We start from the raw sequence: 22,198 nt of genomic DNA on the forward strand, positions 1-22,198 counted from the left end.
AATAAAAAGAAATCATCAATTTCCTTGTTGTTTCCAAGTTGACCAAGAAACTTCTACATAATATTTGGTATAATAACTTTCCTCAGAACTCCCATGATTCTTCTGTTTTCCTTAAGAGTTGATCAAGTCCAAAGGAGGTCATTGTAGCATTAACCTGAGTTTGCATACACACTAATTTTCTATAAGTTGAATATTAGATACCGGTCAAATAAGAAATTCCTCCGTAACAAGTGTCAAGAAGCAGTTGGGCACTTCACACAAATTTTTGAAAGAGGAAAAATAGAGAAGACAAATCCAACTTAAGGGGCAGTCTTTAGTACAGAAAAATTAAGCTTTCAAATGAGTCCTTTTAAAATAAATACAATTGGAGAAAGCTACATGGCCCTAGCCCACCAGCTTTATTTTCTCACTATTCATGAAGAAATCATGTCTTTTTCTTTATTCACACCATATATAAACCCTATAAAACTCTCCCAAAAACAGGTATGCAAGGCCTTGGGCGTGAAGCAGTTGCAGCTTGCAATCTAAAACAGAGGGTGTGGGCTTTGTTTTAGAGCTTGGGAATGGAGCAAAAGAAGATCAGCAGCAGCTACGAGAACAGTAGCAGCAACAACATCTCAGCTATAAGAGATGAGGCTGGATACAAAGGTGTTCCGATTCATAGCCAAGTCATGAAGATAAAGCAAGAGTTTGAGAAGATCAAGCATCCATCGCTGCGGCAGGCAGATATGAGACGAGTGCTCCGTGAGATCACCCGGCAACGGTCCCGCTCCCCTCTGGGATTAGCTGAAAGACCCATATCAGTTGGGAATTTATAGAAACTACCATGTTACATCATACATCGTACATCATCTGTAGAAGAGAAGAAGGAGAAAGGGTTGCTCTCTTGGCGGCAGGTTTTTAGGAACAGAAACGACCTTGTTTCAGAGGCTTTAGTCCCCGCCAGTTTCTGGACCTTTGTTCTATCTGTTGTAGATATCCTTCTGTATGTTTATGGAGAGAACCTTTTCTCCTTCTTCTTCCCTGTTCATAATAATTTTTGCCTCTATTACTATCTTATAGGACTCTATCTTGTATGGATTGAACCAGCTCCCTCTGTTTCCGTCGTTGGTTTATTTATAGCATATCACCTCTCTGTTTTTGGCTCCCAGTCTCTTCTATACCTCAACTATTTCTTGAACAGACCAAGTTTAGGCCTTATATTACGAAAGAAATCTTAGAATTAAAGGCTCAAATCATATTTGAAAGACAGCTTTTAACCCTGTTTTTTTTTTTTTTTTTTGTCTGAGCTTTTTAAGCATATATCGCCTGAAAAGATGGCAGAACAACAGGGATAACACCAGGATTACGCTATAAAGCATAAAATGGATACACCAAATTTCACCAGCAGGTAAAAGCAGTCAAAATTTTTCATAGATGTAAAAAGTTAAATTACTGAAACCAACAGGAAATCCTACAAAAAATATTAAATATATACGGGTTATAACAACAAAGATAGCAAAACCAGAACAAGTGTCAGATCGAACAAACTGAAGTTGAATGACTCTATATCATAAAAAATTAGCCTTAAGCAGTGGTGGTCTCCTTCGATGACAGAAGCTTCACCCTCTTTGTGAGATCTCTCATGACATCTATAATCACGGATTTCTTCTGTATCCGGAATTGTATCGCCAACTCAGTTGAAACGGGAACACCTTGTTCCATTTGAGACTCATCATCCATTATCTTTGTGGGGAAGTGTCCCAGTGCAATCACACAGAGTGCAATAATGGTGCGAAAAACAGCTACTTCATTTGCAAATCCAAGGGGAGCTTCAGCTGATAAAGATTTTAGAACGTTCAAATCATACCTCTGCACCAATTCCATGTCATTTGATAGTATAACTCTTAAAGCAGACAATAAACGTCCCTCTACCAATTCGGGGCCTCCTATGATTACCTATTAGGAACAAACAAAAGGGCAATAAATATTAGAATTGACCAAAATCATTTAAAATAACACTAAAATTAACTGTTAGCTGAGTTTGGTACAACTTAGGACATGAAACTGAAAGGACCAATTGAAAGCATAACTTTAGGGGATTTACCTCCCAGGAAAAAGGGCAGTTTTCTTCATCTTTCTGCAATATTAAAGATTAATCTTTCTGCAAGCCAAATCTTTTTCCTTCTTCCATACCTTATCAAGGCAGTCTTACTCCAATTTTTTTTAAATAGAAGCAAAGAGAGGAAGGGTTCTCCCATGTCAACAATGTGAAACAGACAAAATCATAGTGTAACAAGGTGGTCAACTTTTGAACATTTTAGAATTCTTAGTAATAGCATTTATAAGTGAAACTTAAATTTGAAAAATGATCTGTTACAAATCATAAACTGTTTCGTATTAGCAGGTATTATGATATTGACCATTCAAAAGACAATAACTATTTAAAATAACATGAAGGAAAGAAATAACCTTTAGATTTGAAGCTTCTCCATCTAACTTAAGCTGAGACAGAACTTGTCGCTGCCATGGAGCTGGTGCAGAGAAATTGGGTGAAGAAACGCCAGCAGCCATACTTGCAGCATCCATAAGAGCTCCGTCATATTTAAGCTCAATATAGTCATACGGATTTGACGGCATAACAAATCCATAATCCAATAGGAAAAAGTCATTGCTTAGACAGCCATAATGGAGAAGTAAAGGATCATTTTGTTTGATATCCTTTTCAGCTACAACCTGGTATGAGAGAAAGTGAGATGTATGAGCAAAACTCTGAGCAATTCAGCTTTTCATCAAATTAAAACTGATTGAAAGGTACTAAAACCATTTACATAAACCTGCCTTTATTAGCATCTTTGAATTCCCAACATCTTGTTCTTGCACAATTTGGGCATTTGGATTGAAGCTATGGTTGCACATATCAATCAGAGGAAGCATCATTGGGATATCACTGCGGCTTCCATCAGGAAGCTTTTTCCCATACAATCGAAATGCTCTGGATGAGACTGCTGACATTGCCCATCCAAGGGAGGATGCATCAACATCTTGGCCACCAAAAGGGTGTTCGCTTAATTTCAGATCCTTAAGAGCATTTTTTACTTCTTGCTCAAACTCCAGAAGAAAACGGCACCTTTTATTGACCTGGTTGGGGAAGAAAATCACAATTAACTTCAAAGCTAACTGCAGAAATCAATGAAATTTACAAACAAAAACAAGGGAATGTACACCCAAAATGGGCCAAATGAATGTTAACATTGACCATGGTTTCAAATCTAAATTTCAAGACAGCCCATAATTTGATCTGTCAAACCTTTTGTGTAGGCAAAGATTCTGGCTTCCATCTTTTTTTTAACCAGTCATACTGGCTTCCCACAACTTGGGTCAAAGAAATTTCATTCACACAAGAAAAAGAAGATATTGCCTTCCCAATAAGTTAAATAATGAAAATATATACCTGGTAAAGCAGGGGAGCATATTGCAAGTTCTTTATATCCTCTCCAGTAAAGAAGATGGGTACACTGTAAGTTTCAGGAAGATTGCTGATGTACGGCCACCAGAAGGATCCAACCTTCGCTCTTTCTTGCAGAAGCTTTAGACCCAACTTCATGGCCCATAGTTCCTCTGTCACATGCTCCCACAGAGTCCAATTTAAAACTCTAAACAGCCCAATTTACAAAAGTTGGTAGTTATCAACCTATATGAATACAGAAAATTTCCATGATACCACTCAATAAAACCAGAGTAGTGTTTGGTGCTATCAAGAAACTGATACCAATCTCTGATTAAACAAACAAGAAAGGAATGTTCACTAAACAGGTGAAGGAGGGAGGAACCAGCAATGGATTCATCAAATTCTCTTCTTTTTACTTCTAATTTGATTTTGACCCTCAAATTATCCAAAGATATGGCAAAGTAGGCCACCTTACAATCTAGCTATATTTGCATTGGCTCCTGGAATACTAGATCAGTTCTAGTTGATGCACAACACAACCCCATAAAATTTTATCACGTGTTATAATCTTGAAGGATTTTTTTTACATAATTCTATTTATTTCCAAATTTATTTTCTGCAGATTTTGATTTTTTCTAATCCATCTTAAAAAGTGAACGTGAAAAACATGCCAATGCTACACTGCATCCATGGGTTTTCAAATGGATAAGATTAGGAATGTATGTGTAAGAGAAAAGGCAGGGATCCACCCTTTACAAACAAATGAGGGAAACATGTTTACAAATGCCCCTTTGAGATGATGTAATTTAACAGATGATATCAAGAGAAAGAGAAGAAGAACATATAGTAGATGGGGGAAACAATAAAAATTATTTCAATTTTACAGAGTTTACTGAAGATATTGTCTTTAAATAGGGCATAATATGTAGAAACAGACTCAGTTTGTTGTAGCACCTTTTATTACTAACCTCAACCTAGCTTTTTATTAGATGTCTTGAAAATATTTAGTTTTTTAAAGAGTATATCAGAGACCTAAAAGAGCATAAATAAAAAAACTATGAAGTGCACTTCTACATGTTGAATTCTCTGGTCCTACTAATTTATTACAAGCCTAGTACATTACACAAAGTTTTAAACCTAAGACAAGCAAGTAGCCTATTCAAGTAATATTTTTCAAGAAGTCCAAAATGTCCTTACAGTTGAAGAAATTTTAAGTATGTCAACATGGTAACAGATAACAACGGCCAGAAAACCACCATCTTTGTTTGCTGTAGATGGAAACTGTGAGAATCAATTTGATGTTGGACATAGCATAGAAGCAAAAAATATACATAACACACAATCAGCATATATAAGATACTTATAGAAACACTTTGGACCTTTTTCTTCTAGGAAAGTGCATGAAGTTCGTCAAAAGGGACAAGGCTTCCATTAGCATAGTCATGTACTCTTGTACTCTTAGACAGATGATACTTCATCCACTGGAGGGGGGTAATTATATAGGGAACATGATCATATATTCATCTTGTGTTGCCTATTCCTCTTTCCCCCTCTATGTGGATAATTAATCCTCTCATGACCTCAATCATACTCGATGCCACTTACTTAAGGAAGGGGTTGATGGGTTGAGAGTGCACTCATAGAACAATGAGCAAGATGCGCTTCCCTCTACTAACTCTCCATGGTCTATTCCTTAAGGCAACTCTTCCCACATCATTCACATTACTCCTATGTAGGAAACTATGGACTGCCATTGGCCTATGTTGCCATTATCATACTAGGCTTACTAGCTTACTAAAAGATACTTCCGTTTCACTCTAATTTCAGGTTTACCAGGTTAACACAACAGGCTCTAGAGTTTCAGTATAAAGTAACTTGACAGTCCTAGAGCATTTAGAATTTAACCATATGAAGAATCATAATCTCCTCCCTGTCAGCTCATTAAATTAATTCATTCATCTCCGGAGCAGTTTGGCACGATCAAAGGCACAGTGTTAACGGAAGCATTCCAGTGCCATGAAGAAAACTTCATGATAAGATAGAGCAATCACAATTGAACTTCCACATTTAAGCTAATTGAAATTATCGAACCTGTTAGAACTTAAACATAATAGTTGGGCCCTTTCGTATAAGCTTAGGCTTTTCGAATGATCAGTCACCCAATTCAAGAAAACCCACAAGGCGACACCAGAATCACTCAAATTCAAATCTACAAGGAGCATAAATGAATTAAGCAGTTTCTACGTTGTAAAGCGCCAAAAATAAACTCACCTATATACTTATTTTTTGGACTAAAATCAAACATTTAAAACACAACATACAAACCAATGAATATTAGAGTCCAAAAGATGAGAAAAGAAAACCCATACCAGGAACTTGGTGAGACAAATGGAGCAAGACAGAGTCAGCCCCATTTTGTTCGTCTGATTGAAACTTCAAGGGGGCGTGATCAGGGAGGACGATAAGATCAGAGCCTTTGGGGATTTCTCCAGAAGCTACAAGGCCTAGGCTCAAGGTGGTGTCCTGCGCAATCTTCACAGCCTCGTGCACGAACCCACCTTCCCTCTTGACCCACTTCACGAGGTCAGGTGGGTGAGGTACCAGCCGCGTTGGGTAAAAGGCCGCTGCGGCGCATGTTAGCGGGCGGAACTTGGTGAGAGAGGGGATAAGCATCTTTGAAGCAGCCATGTTTTCAAGTGGTAGGCTGCTCACCGCCAAAAGTAGCGATAGTCTATCTGCTTTTGCTGCTGCTTTAGTGTAAAAAGGGAGGAAAGAAAAGAAGCCACTACTTGGTAAAAAGCCTTTGGTTTTTTCAGGGGAAATACTTTTATAATCCAATGATGCGAGGGCAGCAAATTCGAACATATCCTACGACAACAAATTTGTGGTTTATACTAGAGGGTTATCATTCAATTGAAATTCATCATCGACCTCATAATCTTTGTTAGCCATGAAATCAGCTAGCTTATTGCCTTCTCGATAGACGTGACATGTATTGACTTCCCATCATCGATACAGAAGCTCTCTCATTACTAGAATCAAGTCCGAATTAGAACGTGAGTGAGAAGATGAGGAGGTAATTGCTTGTACCACCATCTTGTTATCAATTTGTATTTTGATCTTGTGAAATCCCAACTCCCGTGCTAAATGAAGTCCACAATATATTCCTTACAATTTCGCTCGGTATGCGGTACATTTACCCAAATTGCATGTATAACCACCAAGCCATGTGCCTACAAAGTCTCTAATTACTCCCTCTACAGTAACTCTCTTTATTGTACCTCGATAAGCTCTATTTGAATTCACAACAACCCATCCCGTTGGTGGTGATCACCAACCCTCTAGGATTTCTTCTCTTCTACTAAATGTCCCACCATGCATTGACGGAATAACTATGGAATTAAGAATCGCAATCGCCATGCTTTTAACCGTACTTAAACGCTCCTCTACAAGTATTAATTGGTCTTCAAAGATCAATGAGTTCCTCCGTTTCCACAAGTACCCACATGCAATACTAAATATAATTTTCCAAGGTACCCCATACACAATTATCTTGCGGTTACTAAGATTAACAGAGAGCCAATCAGACATAGATGGCAAAAAGAGCTGACTTTGTTCATTTTGAGTTAGAAGTCAAAACCATAAAGCACTTGCAACTGGGCAATCCTGCAACAAATGCAAGATTGATTCTTCTTCCAATCGGCGTTAAGAACAGATGGCATTCGACAAACGGCGCCGCACTCTCTCCTGGTTGGTGAGAATCCAATTGTGGAGGGATTGTAAAAGAAACATGCACATACATTGAGGGCCCTGCCATTTCCATGCTAAATTCCACTCATCATTAGTGGTACCTGTGTCCGAGTTAATTGACTTTCTTAGAACTTCAAATGCAGAACTCACAGCAAAATTTTTGGATGGAGAAAGAGCCTAGTAAGGATCATCTGAGTGGAATGATGAAGAAAGTGGTATTGAACTTGTAATCTGTTTTAAGTCCTCCGGAAATGAGTTCACTTGGTTAGCCAAGTCCCAATCTCCGCTCGGTATTATATAATCTCTAACGCAATCATTTTCATTCACAACAGTCTCCATCATTCGAGCTGCATCCCGCAATGGGTAATCTCCTAACCAATGTCCATCCAAAATTTTGTAACCATCCCATCACCGATTGCCCATCTAACATGCTTCTTATATTCTTGCCAAAGCCGACTTATTGAACTCCGAAGTGGTGAAGCACCACTTCTATGTATGCTATCTGAGCTTCCGGAGGCTCTAAAGTAATATTTGTCATACAAAACTTTCACCCGTAAAGCCTTTGGCCCTTTATAGCAATTATTGCCAACACACCTTTAACATAAAAGCATCATTCATTAAGTGTAACCGTCGAATACCCAAACCTCCTTCCTTAGGCTTGCACATTTCGTCCCAGTTAATCAAATGAATCTTCCTATTACTTGCATCTCCACTCCAAAGGAAATGCTGACATAGGAACTCAATTCTCTTGCAAACATCAAACGGAATAAAGACTGTTTGCATTGTATAATATGGTATAGTGGTGAGCACGAATTTGACTAAAGTAAGTCTACCAGTAAAGGAAAGAGATAATGCCTTCCATGCACTCAATCGACTACGTACCTTATCTTCCAAGTATCTATACATATGAGCACTCTTTCGACCTTGTATGAGAGGGACACCTAAGTACTTCCTCATATCCTCTAAAAAAGAAAAATCAAAACATGATATGGAGCTGTTAATGTTTTCTTTGAAAACATATTGAGAACTTTAAAAGGATGATTTCCCCACACTTACCCGTTCCTCTGAACAAGCACAGAAGTCCTCAAGATCACCCTTAATTGTCTCCATCTGAGTAACAGAAGCTTCCGCAAATAATATTAAATCGACTGAGTAATCTCAAGGCAGCAGAAAAACATGCAGAAGAAAGTGAAAAGTTATTTCAACAGGAGCAGTCACCTGCAAACTGGAAGCACCTACAACTATCATATGCTAAGCTTAACCACCTGCTAAGTATAGAAGATATGTATTGGCAGCAAAAATCAGGCGTCCGTTGGCTGGTAAAGGGAGAACGAAATACAAGGTTCTTTCATATGCGGATGCAAAAAAAACGTGTGAAAAACTTTATTTTCAGAACTACGAACAGTGAAGGAATTATTCTTGAGGAACCGGAGCAGATTGAATCTTCAGCAGTAGATTATTTTGCAAATCTTTTGAAGGTTGAATCTGCCAACTGATTTAATTCCTCATTTAATCTCTGATAATGATAATCATGTCTTATGTGCAGAACCTACGATGGCAGAACTGAAGGCAGCGGTTTTTGATATTGAAAAGGACAGTGTTGCAGGGCTGATGGTTTCTCATCAATTTTTAACCGGCAATGTTGGCATATAATTGCATATGATCTTTTGACAGCTGTGAGAGATTTCTTCAATGGAGCAACGCTTCCAAGGGGGTAACTTATACAATTTTCGTCCAATAAGTTAATGTACTGTATTAAATAAAATAATTACTAAACTATTGGCGAACCGGTTAGCTAAAGTTTTACCTTCTTTAATTTCGGATAATCAAAGTGGCTTTGTAAGTGGCAAATTAATTAGTGACAATATTATGTTAGCTCAGGAGTTAGTCGGCAAAATCGACTACAAAGCTCGAGGTGGCAATGTGATTTTGAAGCTTGATATGATAAAGGCCTATGACAGATTGAATTGGGATTTTCTATACTTAATCTTAGAGACATTTGGCTTCAACTCTCATTGGATTGACATGATCAGGAGGTGCATTTCTAATTGTTGGTTTTCCTTATTAATTAATGGGCATTTGATCGGTTACTTCAAATTGGAGAAAGGCTTAAGACAAGGTGATTCCATCTTACCTCTATTGTTTGCATTGGCTACTAAATATTTATCTAAAGGCCTCATTTCTTTATTTGCTCAATATGGTTCCTTACACTTTCATTCCGGTCGTTCCATGAATATTAACCACCTTGCCTTTGCGGATGATATTATGATATTTACTAATGAAAGCAAATCAGCTTTGGAGAAAATTCTTGGCTTTTTATAAGAATATGAGTAGATTTGGGATAGAGTAAACCATTAGAAAAGTTGTTTTGTTACAACTCGTAATATGCCTAACTCCAGGAGGCAAATTATTCTCAAACCACATGGTTTCTTCAATAGACTTTGCCAATTATATATTTGGGTGCACCTCTTTACAAAAGTTCTAAGAAGGTAATGCCTTTTGACTCACTCATTACTAAAATTCGTGAGCGGATCACTAGTTGGGAAAATAAAGTTCTTTCTCCTGAAGGCCGTATCACACTTTTGCGGAGTGTTCTCGCTTCTTTGCTAATATACCTGCTGCAAGTTTTCAAGCCCCTGATGAGCATTATTGAAAAAATAGATAGACTTTTTAACAGTTTTTTATATGGAGGTTCCACGAACAGCAAATGAATACATTGGACATCTTGGAATAAAATTACTTTTCCTAGCTCAGAAGGTGGTCTGGACATTTGTAGTTTGAAAGATGTTTTTGAGGCTTTTACAGCAAAGCTTTGGTGGAGATTTCTAACATGCAGAAACTTGTGGGCACAATATATGCAAGTCAAATTTTGCACTGGGCGAATTCCTCATACAATTGCTACTAAGCTGCATGATTCCCCAACATGGAAGTTACTAATTGATGGTCGAGATATAACTAGGCAGCAAATGCGATGAAGGTTAGGTAAGGGAGAATTGTTCTTCTGGCATGATGCTTGGCTAGGTGACAAGCCTCTGGTAAATTCTTTCCCTTCATATCATCATTCCATGATTAAAGTTAATTATTTTTTTCATGATAATGAGTGGGATGTGGATAAGCTCAAAACTGAATTACCAGACATAATTGTTGATGAGATCTTGTGGATTCTTATTTGCAGCAACAAGGAGGATTTGGCATACTAGGCTCTCACACCAAATGGGGAATTCACTACTAAAATTGCATGGGAACTACTTCACCAAAGAAAACTTACAAATCCATTAGGTAAGTTTATTTGGCATAAGAGCATTCCACTAACTGTGTCTTTTTTCTTATGGCGCCTAGAGCATAATTGGATTCCTGTGGAGTTACGGATGAAAACAAAAGGCTTCCATTTAGCATTAAATGTCTTTGTTGCCAATTAGAGGAAACAGTATTACACGTCTTATGGGGAAGTCCAGTTGCACAACAAGTTTAGAATTTTTTTGCAAAATTCTTTCAAATCTATTTTCATAATCCTCAAAATGTTATACATGTTCTCCATTCTTGGTACTACTCAGGAGATAATTCTAAACCTGGTCATATTCAGATATTGTTTCCTTTACTAATTTTTTGGTTCTTGGTATCTATCCTGATAAAGTGATATGGCAAATTATGAAAATGTTGAGGCAGCCCTTTCAGGGGAACTTATTATGTAAATGGCAATGGAAATGAGACCTTGACATTGCTGCACATTAGGGCTTCCGATTTGAACAAGAGAGCCATGAACCACCAAAAATTATTTACTGGACTAAACCATTGATAGGGGAACTAAAGTTGAATGTTGATGGTAGCTCCAAAGATGCCTTTCAGAATGCTGTTGGAGAAGGAGTTCTTAGGGACCATACAAGTACTATTATTTTTTACATTTTTAAAAATTTTGGGCCACTTAACTCATTGCAGGCAGAATTAATAACATTACATCGCGGTTTGCTCTTATGCATTGAGTATAATGTGTCTCAAGTACGGATAGAAATAGATGCTAAGGTGGTTGTGCAAATGATCCAGGAAGGGCATAAAGGTTCCTCCCAAATTCGTTATTTGTTGGAATCCATCAGAAAATGTTTGAGTGTCATGTCTTTTCGCATTTCGCACATTCATAGAGAAGGGAACCAGGCTGCAGACTATCTCCTTAATCATGGATATATGCACCAGAATCTTCAATTGTTTTCCCAGGCACAAGGTGAGCTTTGAGGAATCCCTAGATTAGAGAAATTAAATTTACCTTGTGGTCGTTTTAAATAAATGTAAAAGAATAGTACTCCTAATTTACAATTCTTTCTTTTTCATAGAATCTTATATTGAAGTAATATTACTTTCTAGTTACATTCTAAATCATTATGCATGGGAAGTAATATCTTTAATAGGTGAGCTTTATCCTTTTTTATCATGTTTTTCATGTAATTTTGGAGTTACCGTTTATGTCCCCCTCCATTTTATACCTTTATTGTCATCAATAAAATTTTAACAGGATAGCTGGGCCCTATGGGAACTTTCACCATAAAATAATAATAATAATAATAATGATATTATTATTATTAGTATTATTAAATCATCAAGAAAAAATAGATGAATTGGAGGTAAGCATTGTCTACTCAATCTAATTAGTTTCCATAAGCCTTGCGACACAACCATTTAAATACCATGGGCGAGTCTCTCCATGCATAATACAAAAAGATATAGTAATAACGAGTCATCCTATCTCACCCCTCTAGAAAGAATAAATTTATCTGATGACAACTCATTCCATGAAATCTAGAAGCCATGACTCTTCAACTACGAATTAATATATCAATAACCTTACTTGGGATTCGAGCTTTCAATAAAGTATCATGGATAAACTCCCATCTAAGTCAATCATAAGCTTTCTCGAAGTCAATTAAATCATCATCCACCTAACTCTCCCTTGTTTTTTCGTAAATGAATGCATCACTTCCTGGGCAACAATTATGTCATCAATAATCTACCTCCTTGGGATGAAGCTTGCTTGCGTCTCTACTATCAACGAGCTTATACATGGCTTTATTCTATTAGTAATCACTTTCATTAATACTTTGTAGACTATCGATAACAAACTGATAAGCCGAAATTGAGAGATGTACTTTGGTGAGGTAGTTTTTGGAATTAGAGCTATTAATGAGCTACATAAACTATCACCAATCTCTGCTCCATCAAATACATCCGAATATAATCAATCAATTTTTGTCCCACCACATTCCTTAATCACAAAAGCTATTCAAATGCATATATTTATTATTAAATTAAATGTTCGGATGTATAAAATGAGAGTATTTGGAAATTGTGTGCTAAGTAGATTCATCCAAAAATAAATTCAACACTTAATTACTTGTGCAATGCCATTTCATTAATATTTTTCTTGTTTTTTATTAAAAAATAAATTAATATATAATATTAATCTGAGAATAAATAAGCAATTAGCTATTACAAAACCTAAAAGTAACTCAAGCTTGGCTTAACATTTTGAAATTTATTTAGAATTCAAACTATGCAATATTTTCCATTATGATATGAAAATGGTTGTGGATATTACACATTTTGTTTATGGAAATTTTTTTAAAATTACTTCATACTCATATTATGGATGTAAATATCGGATATTATTGTCAATCGAGTTAAGATAAAATTTGAATATGAAAACATACATGTATATATCATTTAATCAAATATTAAGATAAAATTTGATATAATTACTTATTTCAAAGAAAAATAAATAAATTTTCTTAAAAAAAGAATAAATTGCATTGATCCATAGCATTTGCACACTCTTTCATGTTTTAGAAAAAAAATCCAATTACAAGTTGACAGTGAATAGTCAATGAAGTTAAATCACAACATGATTAGTTTCGACTTTCAATAATTTACAGGTTCTTCGAATAGACTTCTCACTCATTCTTGATGGCACGTTTTGTTCGAAATAATAACTAAATTATTCTTCTTTTATTTCATTTTGCAAACTAAATGTTTTGTAAGTTATATATGTAGATTTACGATACAACTTCAATCTTTTTTGTAAATAACTTAAATTAATATTACTTTTTACTAATCAATTTCTTTTTAGGCTATTATTATTAATAACAAATCTATTACCTACAATTGAAAGGGAGGTCAAAAAAACCCTACGTTTGGCCACGCTTTTTGCTTGCTTTGATTGCTACATTTAGGGGTCCTTTGTGTGACACGTGGACTTTTGGATGCCTCAGCAAAGCTCCTAGCCTTTGCAATGCTTTTGGCCTCTGTGAGTCATATTGGGTTACACGTGAACAAGTTTTATTGGCGTTTTTGTTTTGCACATGGAAGGAAGAAGTCAACAGAGGAGCCCGTGGGGCTTTGCAATGTTTTTAAGTGTTGGTGTTGTAAACGTTTAATTTGGTTTCTTTTTCTCTTTTTGGTTTTGGCACTCTCCATTCAATGTCTTTACGTCCTTTCTTTCCCCGTGCTACAGGATCTTTTTTTTTGTCCTTTTCAATTTTTGCACTCCATCCACTCTCTCTCTTCTCTTTCTTTCTCTAATCTGTTCTATACTTTGTTTTCTTCTTGGGATTCCTGCCCTCGTTTTCTTTTTTTGTCCTTTTGTCATCTTCTATTCTTTGGTTTCTTCCTCTCTTTTTAAACTACGATACATTACAAAAAAGAAAGAGAACTTGAGTCACTCAATTGCTTCGTTTTTATTGCACGCACGGTAGCAATGAAATCTTCTTTAAGAAGGCAGTTTCTCAATCACGTCAATGTGCTAGCAATGTGGACACGTGATTGTCCTCTTCACTCCTCACTCACTTTTTGCCTAATGTCAAAAAAAATCTCTTCACTAAGAATTCTCTCACAAAACGCGACTAGAGTGGGTAGGTTTTGTTTGTATTCAACAAAGAAGAATGGTTCAAAAGTGAGCTTTTATACTTAGGTTAAAAACAGTTTTGGATTTTATTAAAGATGTAATATTATAACTATTTATAATATTGATCACATACTTAATTAAATTAATTTTAATTAAGTTTTTGAAAATTAAAACCCAATGTATGATTTAAATTCAACTTAAATCATCACATTCTCAATTTAATCCTTATTGTCACTTATTGTGTATGACACATTAGATTCTTAGCATGTTGGTAATAATCTTAATATGTAATCCATAAATTAAATTTAGGATTAGATAAATTCAAACCACTTTAAAATTATCATTGATCATATCAACCACTTTATGATTATAGACTATGAATGAGATTTAGCAACTTATCATGGTCACTTAATTATTAGAAGAGTTAAATGGTTCTTTAACAATCTTTCAATGTCCAGACTATTAGTGTAATTCATTCCCTCATCATGTATATCACAAAAAGAATGAGAGTATGGTATAGTGTCTACTCTCATATCCTTTTGTGTTAGTTCTTTTGGGCTTCACCACTAGTTCTATTTGAAACTTAGGAAACTCTTTTCCTTATCTCCAAGTCGCATTGGCCAAGGACTTCGTATGGCTAGTGTGAACAAAGAACAAGTAGAATATGTCCCTTAAATCACTTAGAGTGATGATTCTTCTCTTGACCGCTCATTTATCTCCATGTGTTTCATACTATACCTAACATTAATCCTTTTTAAGCATCTTTAGTTTGGACTCAGAGAGTTGAAGTCAAAGCATAACAATCCACACATGAGACAACTTGGTGTCTCAAGTCTAAAGAGTATTTACACAATTAACACATGAGAAGTGTTCCATATACAAAAATATAAAAATATTTTTATATTCTTACAAAAATATTTACTTCATTTTTTCATTTCATTTAAATTGCATAATATAAAAAAAATTATATCTCATTTCATAATAAAAAGCCATAATACATTAATTAACAAGGAGTATCCGCTACAATCTATATGATTGGCTTTTGCGCTTATTCCAATAGCTTTTTAGTTTGCTTTGTAGAAAATCATGGATGAGGCATTTGAAAAGCTTAAAAAAAGAGGAATTCAAGTGTTGGGTGTGGTTTGTCATGTGTCAAATGCACAACAAAGGAAGGATCTTATTCAAAAGGCTATTGAGGTTAATATTTGCCGCAATGATTTTCTGTTCTTAATAACACTAAGTTATCATTTCCTTCCATATGATTCTCTTTTGAAATTGGAAATTCCAAACTTAATCTTAAAGTGCCTGAAAATGAAATTTTTACTTTGGAAAATACAATCCAATAGTAAAGTTCAGCTGTAAGTCTGTTTATGTAACAAGAATATCTTTTTTTTTTCTTGAAAGGTTGTAGCAAGAACATCTTTAATTTAAAAGTTATTGGTTTTGTTTCAAAACTGTGGAAAGATAGATGTAGTTGTATTAAATGTTGTTGTAAATCTAATGGTGGATCCCATTTGTTGCAAACCCAAGAATCTCCTTTTCACAAGTTATGGGAAATAACCATGAAAGCAACTGTACTTCTATTACAGGTAAATCACTTTGGTCAAGAATAATGTTGGGAAATAAAAGAACATATATGCTTTAGGGTAGCGTATATAATGTACGTATTATTGTGAGTAAATTGTTGGTGTTGCATTGTTTAGCTATACCGTAGTTTTCCATAGTGATTTACTTGGTTATATTCGAATCCGAGACAAGGTACCATTTTTATACAAATAACAAATAATGTGTGAGAGAAAAGGATTTAGAATTACAAATAGCTTTACTTACTGCACTTCTTTATCCTATCATAAATTTTTTGGTTTAATGCAAAAACAACTTAATGCAAGACAAAGCAACAGGACCCAAAAAGGACTCCACGTCAACTTGATAACACAGTTTAATGCAAGGCAACAGCACCCAAAAAGAACTCCAAGCAAAGCTGATTAACATCTTTCTCTTTAATCTTTATCCCACTCGTCTTAATTACAAGTTTCTATTGACTACCAAGTTACCAGCCTAAAGACAAGAAGGATTGTCACGGTCTATGGTATGATTAAACTTTTGTGTTTTCATTGTTTCTATTTATCATCTAGTTTTGATTTTTCTATCCATGTAACAATAGTTTTTTCCCTATTTCTTTGTTTTTTATTATTTTTTCTTGTCTTATCTTATTGTAATGTTCAATTTGTTTTTGTTCCTTATTTATTGTTCATTAATAACCGATTAGTTATTTTATGAATTTTTATTTAAAATTTTAATAAACTTTGTATATGGCTAATTTTTATCCCTTTCTATCATTTTCTTTTACGGTTAATTTTCACAATTTGTTAAGTTCACCAACAGTTTCTTCTGTCATTGATGATCCATTAGTTGTTGGAAAAAATCGTTTTCGTTGTTAAGGGAAGAATTGGCTGAAAAAGAAAGGCTACTACCAACCATAGCTCATCTTGATTCATTTCGTTTCGCAAATCACATATTGAATTTGGACCGTTCCTTGACAACACAACCATTATTAAAATAATACAATTGGCAAAGAACGCACTACCAAATTACATGAATTTTATGACTGTTAATATAGTGATGGTAATAATTATCGATATAAAATTTATTTCATACATGATAAATTCTTGCCAAAAAATAATTTTTAGTCATTTGTTTTAATGTATTTTCAGTTCTGTTTAGTTTGTTTAGTCTTTCATCTATTATTAAGAAAATGTTGTGCCCTTTGACTTTTTCCATAATCTTTTATCCGAGGTTATAATAAACTTTATATATCTATCGGTGTTTATTTTTTATTTTGTCACATGTACATAGTTTTCGTCTTTCTTAGTTTGTTTTCTATTTTCATTGAGGCTTTATGCTATCATTCATAACAAAATGCCGCTAATACCAACACAGCTCAACTACAAACTTTTTACCCACTTACTTTTAACGATCAGTTACTAAATTTTTAACTGTCAGAATGTACCTTTTTTGCATCAAGGCAGCATACCATATTCAACACTTTGATCACAAATTTTAGCAATATATTGGCAAACCATCTTGATTGTCGAACATTTTCAGCTACGTCAAAATCCAAACAATTAAAAAGAAAATTATATTTTATTAATAAAGTAGGAATGAATGTACAAAATGATAAACACTAACGATATAAGCCTTCATTTTGTTTTTGCGATTATAATAGTTTTTGTATTCAATTTTTCTTGAAAAACAATCAAGAATAGGTTCTATATAAATGAATATACACAACTATACCATCCGAAGTCCTTTTCAAGTAGAAGGTAAATGGATGGTTAAAATATAACAAAGATTCAAATTTTAGATTTCAATTTTTAGAAAAAAAAATTTAAGAATCGTTAAAATATCGTATAATTCATAATTAAAAAAGAAATGTTTTGTTTTTAAATAAAATCTGTAAAATCATTAAAATATTATATAATTCGTAATTTAAAAAAATATTTCACTTTTATATAAAATCTTTTAATTTATGTATAATTTCTTTCGATTTAAAAGAAATGAAAAGTGATTTAAAAGCAAGTTTGACCTTCAATTCATTAAGAGCTTCATTAAGAAAGTGTTTAGTTTGCGAAATTGAATAAAACAAGTGAAATAATTATTTCGTTAAAATAGAATAAAGTAAAAATAATTATTATATAGTTTAATTTATAGAATTGAAAGACTATTTAAATTTGTGTCTCCCATGGAAGCAAATATAAAGAAGCTGAAATTTATACTACTGCTGAAATAACCATTCAATTCCATAGAAAGTAAAATCCAAAATAATCCAAGAATATACACAATTTCCATAACAACCAATAAGAAATTAAAAAGGAAAAAAAAAAGTTGATCCTAACCAATCAAGCAGCCACCTTAGATCCAGAAAACCAGAGAGAAGAAAAACAAAAACAGAAATAAAAGCCCCTAAAAGATCATCGTTCGATTTTGACAGTAACATCTCTCTAAGATTCAATGGAATCATACCTGGCCCCAGCCATCATCATAACCTTAAATTCTTCAAAATCAATCATCCCATCTCCATCGCTATCCACTCCACTTATCATCTTCCTACATTCTGCAATCGAACATTCATCTCCAAGGCTTTTCAGAACCTCGTGAAGTTCCTCGGCCGAAATCGAGCCGTTCCCGTCTATGTCATAGACCGAGAAAGCGTCCTTGAGGTTCTCCAAAACCTCGTCCGAGTCGACTCCTTTGGTGTTCAGCTCGACGAATTCTTTGAAATTTATGGACCCATCACCGTCAGCATCGAATTCTTTGATCATCTTTTGGAGTTCGTCTTCGGAGGGCTTGTGGCCGAGGGAACCCATGATGGAACCGAGTTCGGATGACGAGATCTTGCCGTCGCCATTGACATCGAACTTCTTGAAGACTTCTTCGAGCTCTTGGAGTTGGGTTTGGGTTAAATTTCTCGTCGGGGTTCGCATTGGAGATTGAAGGAACGATGATCCATTGGCCCCGACGGCTGGAGAACCTGTTAAATTCGAGGCGTTCGAAAGAGAATGTCGCTTCTTTTTCCGATTGAAAATCGACCCAAATCCCATTAGATTGCTGGCTCTTCGTTTCAAAGATCGATATAACCCCAAAAAAAAAAAACCCCCGAAGTTGAAAGGAGATCGGAGAAAGAAGAAAGAGCAATGCTAGAGATTAAGAACGCAGAAAATTGGTTTTGGGAGAGAGGGGAAATCGGGGTTGGTGGTTATATATTGAAGTTGTAACCGGAGCCGGATTTCGATTCGGGTTTTCGTTTTGGGAGTTTAAAAGTATCGTTGGATGCTAAATATGGAGGATCGGTGGGTTTGTTTTAGAGGGAGTTTAGGCGTGATTGCATCGTAACAATTTGTGGAGAACAACAGAACTTGTGAGCATGTCTTTTCAATTTTGATTTTGCGTGAGACATATTTGGCATGGGAAATGCCATAGTGGGGCTAAGCTCCTTCATTGTTTTTTTCTTAAATTTCTCCCAATAACATTTTGACACCTGTAAATCCGCCTCAAAACATTAACTTCCCTTCCTTCCTTTATGATTTTTCCTTCTAAACTTTCCTCCAACAAAACATCAGAGAGCAGTCATAAATGGGTGAGTTATTTGCTGAGCAAGCCGACTTTTAAAGAAAGATTTTACGGAATCTCATCTAAGTTTTAAAAGAAAGATTTGCATATGTAGGGTAGTTGGATTTTTACCATGCTCTATTTGGATTCAAAAGAGATTAAATTGGACTTCAATGCGTGATAATAGTTAATAACCCATGATTTTCGGGATTTTTGTTGAGATTTGTTTCCTTAATTGAAGAGATTTGAGATTTTTTTGTATATATTGATTTACTATTTTAATTTTTAAATAAATATTTCTATTGTGTCAAAAGCAAAAATAAATTGTAACTAGGTATTAATTTTAACATGGTATGAGATTTAATAGAGTAAATTCACTCTACTCATGCAAAGTCATTACTTCCATTTATTAGGAAAAAAAATATTATATTCATCTAAACATTTTTCTCTCGATTAATAAGATAAAATTTTATCATTTTAATTTTAAACATATATATATATATAACACTCGAACATTTGATTCAATAATTAATATATCAGTTTTCTTAATCTTTGTTTAGGGTTCAAATTCACCTAATTCGATAAAAAATTACGAATCTATTTAATGGACCAAAAATGCATTAAAAAATAGAATCATATTGTAAGTGTGAAAGGACTCTTTGGTGCTGTTTCATTAAGCAGCTGCAACTCTCGTGAAACATGCAAAGTCGATGATCAAATTGCACAAACCCTTTTTATACTATAGTTAAAGCAGCCTATTCAAATTTTAGCGGCTTACTGTTGACCAAAATCAAGTTTTTCTTTTATTTTTATAAAATAAATATATTTCCGGAGCCCGCCACGTGCCCTTCAACTTTCCTCATTCTCTGTCGGTGTGCTTCTGGTATTTTATTTTTATTTATTCCCACTTATCTGCTTCGATTGCCTTTTCATCTCTTGTGTCAAACATAAGTAAATAATAAATAATGTTTAATATTTTAAAAAAAATTCTTAAACTAATTTTATATTTTTTTTTGAATTAAATAATTTTTTATGATTTGTAGTTATTAATTATTATTAGTTAAAGTATCATTTTATCATTAATAAAAGTTTATTTAACTTAAAATAAAAATATAAAAATTTAATTGAATATAATAAAAAATTAAAAATATTATATTAATATTATTTTTTTTGTTATTTTACTTTCCTTCTTACCGGCCCATCAGAAAAAGTATATTGAGTAAGGATTTGGGCTTCCTCGAACCAAACCCATCCAATTCAGGTCTGACCCACCATGGCTATGAAGTTACCAAATGAACTTATGGTTCCAATTTTATTTGTTGTTCTTTCCAATAGGCCCAAGATTAAAAAGCTCAGGAATCCAAAGGTCACAAATGGGCCTCTGTAAATCTTTTGTTGCGGCTTTAGTCTAAATACGAGTTGATTTACTTAGTTACCATCTTTTTATCTCATTCATTTATTTTTAATCAAAATATATATACTATACAATTAATTAAAAAAAATTTCATTATTTACACAACGTATTCTAAGCTCCCTTTTGTGAATGTTTTTGCTACTTTTTTCTACTTTAATAAAAGTTTCTTTTAAATATAAAAATATTTTTTAGATATTCAAATAGTAAAATTATGTTTAATTAAAAGTCAACAACTGCCAATTGGTTAAAGTATAATACCAATTTAGATATAGTTATTCCATATAAATAAAATCATGCATTTTATTTCAAATATTTTTTACTTTTACATCAAACTCAATTTTTAATTTTACTTCCATAACCAAGCTTTAAGTGATAAGAAGTATTAAATGTTGAAATGTAGAGGTAGATATTTGACATAATATCTTAAAAAGCTCTTAACCTATTAAAAAAATTTAAATAAGATCTTATATTTTTTTGAGTCAAATAAGTTCTTATATTTTTATTTTAAGTTAGTTTTTATGATTAATGGCTGACTTAATCAAAATGTAATTTATCGTTTTTTATGTCACATGTCACTAACGTGGTATGTTAATATGCCATAATGGATAATGACATAACATATTGATGTAGCATTATGACATCGTCATATTGCATTTTTAATCTTTCGCATAAGACAATTGAGTGTCACATGGATATAAAATGATAATGGACATTTTGATTAAAAATAATTAGTCAATCATTAGTTATAAAGATTTATTTGAGTCAAAACAAAAATAAAAAATTTGATTGAACGCAATAAAAAAATAAAAACTTAATTAATTTTTTTTTAATAATTTAAGATTTTTTTTAACACTATGCCTAAATACTTCAACAGAAAAAAATGCAAGAGGTTGAAAAGGAAAAAGGCAACTAGAAAGACTTCTTTTTTTTACTTGTTCCTTTTTCATTCTACTTATTCAATACTAACTAAATTTTAATAAAATCTCAGGTTGAATTAATTCAAAGTCATAAAGAATTCAATCCAATTCAAACTGATTAATATTTTATAGTCACAATCATATGTAAATTTGAACAAAAAAAAATTATATATTGAATTTCTTCTGGTTGGAGTATATTATATAGTAGAATTTCAAACAGGGCAGAGGCCGAATGGTTTTCTGGAAGCTGCTCAGTCCTCCTCAGTCCTTACCTGAAGAAGAAAAGAATAAAAAGAAAGATCAGGAAAACAAAAAGAGAGGTACAAGTCTAAAAGACAAATAGACATGAAAGTTACTTTCACGAAACAAAACATCTAACTGATGTCACTCCCAAAATGTTAAGTGTTGCATTGTACAACTTACTTACCCAACAGCAACTGACCCAAGAAAGAGCAACGAATTCCTTAAGGAAAAAAAAAGAAACCCAACAGTTGAGATTCTTAGATTCTTGACAGCATTTAAGCTTCCATATGTATGCATATTAGATTATAGTATTACAATTACAGGACATACCAAAAATCCAACAGTGAAAAACAACTATGCTGTTTGTCGAGTTACCAGGTTCTTGCTTTTCCTTAATAGTCAACTCTGCCACATGATTGCAAATACAGACCCCATGACATTTCTCAATC

At 33.9% G+C, this 22,198-nt stretch overlaps 3 protein-coding genes across 4 annotated transcripts; 1 reads left to right on the forward strand and 2 right to left on the reverse strand.

Annotated features, from left to right (window-relative positions):
* Window positions 306-1,150, forward strand: LOC18609868. Its single transcript, XM_007045194.2, has one exon. It carries the CDS (start codon window positions 564-566, stop codon window positions 816-818), a length of 255 nt encoding a protein of 84 aa, XP_007045256.1. The 5' UTR covers window positions 306-563; the 3' UTR covers window positions 819-1,150.
* Window positions 1,368-6,258, reverse strand: LOC18609869 (histone-lysine N-methyltransferase setd3). Of its 2 annotated transcripts, XM_018116255.1 has the most exons (6): window positions 5,800-6,258; window positions 5,522-5,639; window positions 3,434-3,635; window positions 2,821-3,120; window positions 2,452-2,715; window positions 1,368-1,938 (listed from the first exon to the last, which is right to left on the reverse strand). In XM_018116255.1, the coding sequence occupies exons 1-6, from the start codon at window positions 6,116-6,118 to the stop codon at window positions 1,567-1,569; spliced, it is 1,575 nt and encodes a 524-aa protein (XP_017971744.1). In that variant the 5' UTR covers window positions 6,119-6,258; the 3' UTR covers window positions 1,368-1,566. The 2 variants fall into 2 exon arrangements, with proteins under 2 accessions (XP_017971744.1, XP_007045259.2); XM_007045197.2 differs by lacking the exon at window positions 5,522-5,639 and having other exon boundaries at window positions 3,434-3,600; window positions 5,800-6,247.
* LOC18609870 (probable calcium-binding protein CML25) lies at window positions 17,843-19,021 on the reverse strand. Its single transcript, XM_018114659.1, has one exon. It carries the CDS (start codon window positions 18,665-18,667, stop codon window positions 18,068-18,070), a length of 600 nt encoding a protein of 199 aa, XP_017970148.1. The 5' UTR covers window positions 18,668-19,021; the 3' UTR covers window positions 17,843-18,067.

This window comes from Theobroma cacao, chromosome 2, assembly GCF_000208745.1.
Source record: "Theobroma cacao cultivar B97-61/B2 chromosome 2, Criollo_cocoa_genome_V2, whole genome shotgun sequence".
Lineage (NCBI taxonomy): Eukaryota > Viridiplantae > Streptophyta > Magnoliopsida > Malvales > Malvaceae > Theobroma > Theobroma cacao.

What these genes read in the sequence shown, in the direction of transcription:
- LOC18609868 (XM_007045194.2), top strand. Translation starts at nt 564, where the DNA reads ATGGAGCAAAAGAAGATCAGCAGCAGCTACGAGAACAGTAGCAGCAAC.
- LOC18609869 (XM_018116255.1), bottom strand. Translation starts at nt 6,118, where the DNA reads ATGGCTGCTTCAAAGATGCTTATCCCCTCTCTCACCAAGTTCCGCCCG. An exon ending in TTATGTTTAAGTTCTAACAG is followed by an intron (nt 3,636 to 5,521) that starts GTTCGATAATTT and finishes TGGGCTGTTTAG; the next exon opens with AGTTTTAAATTGGACTCTGT. An exon ending in ATTCAAAGATGCTAATAAAG is followed by an intron (nt 2,716 to 2,820) that starts GCAGGTTTATGT and finishes CTCTCATACCAG; the next exon opens with GTTGTAGCTGAAAAGGATAT.
- LOC18609870 (XM_018114659.1), bottom strand. Translation starts at nt 18,667, where the DNA reads ATGGGATTTGGGTCGATTTTCAATCGGAAAAAGAAGCGACATTCTCTT.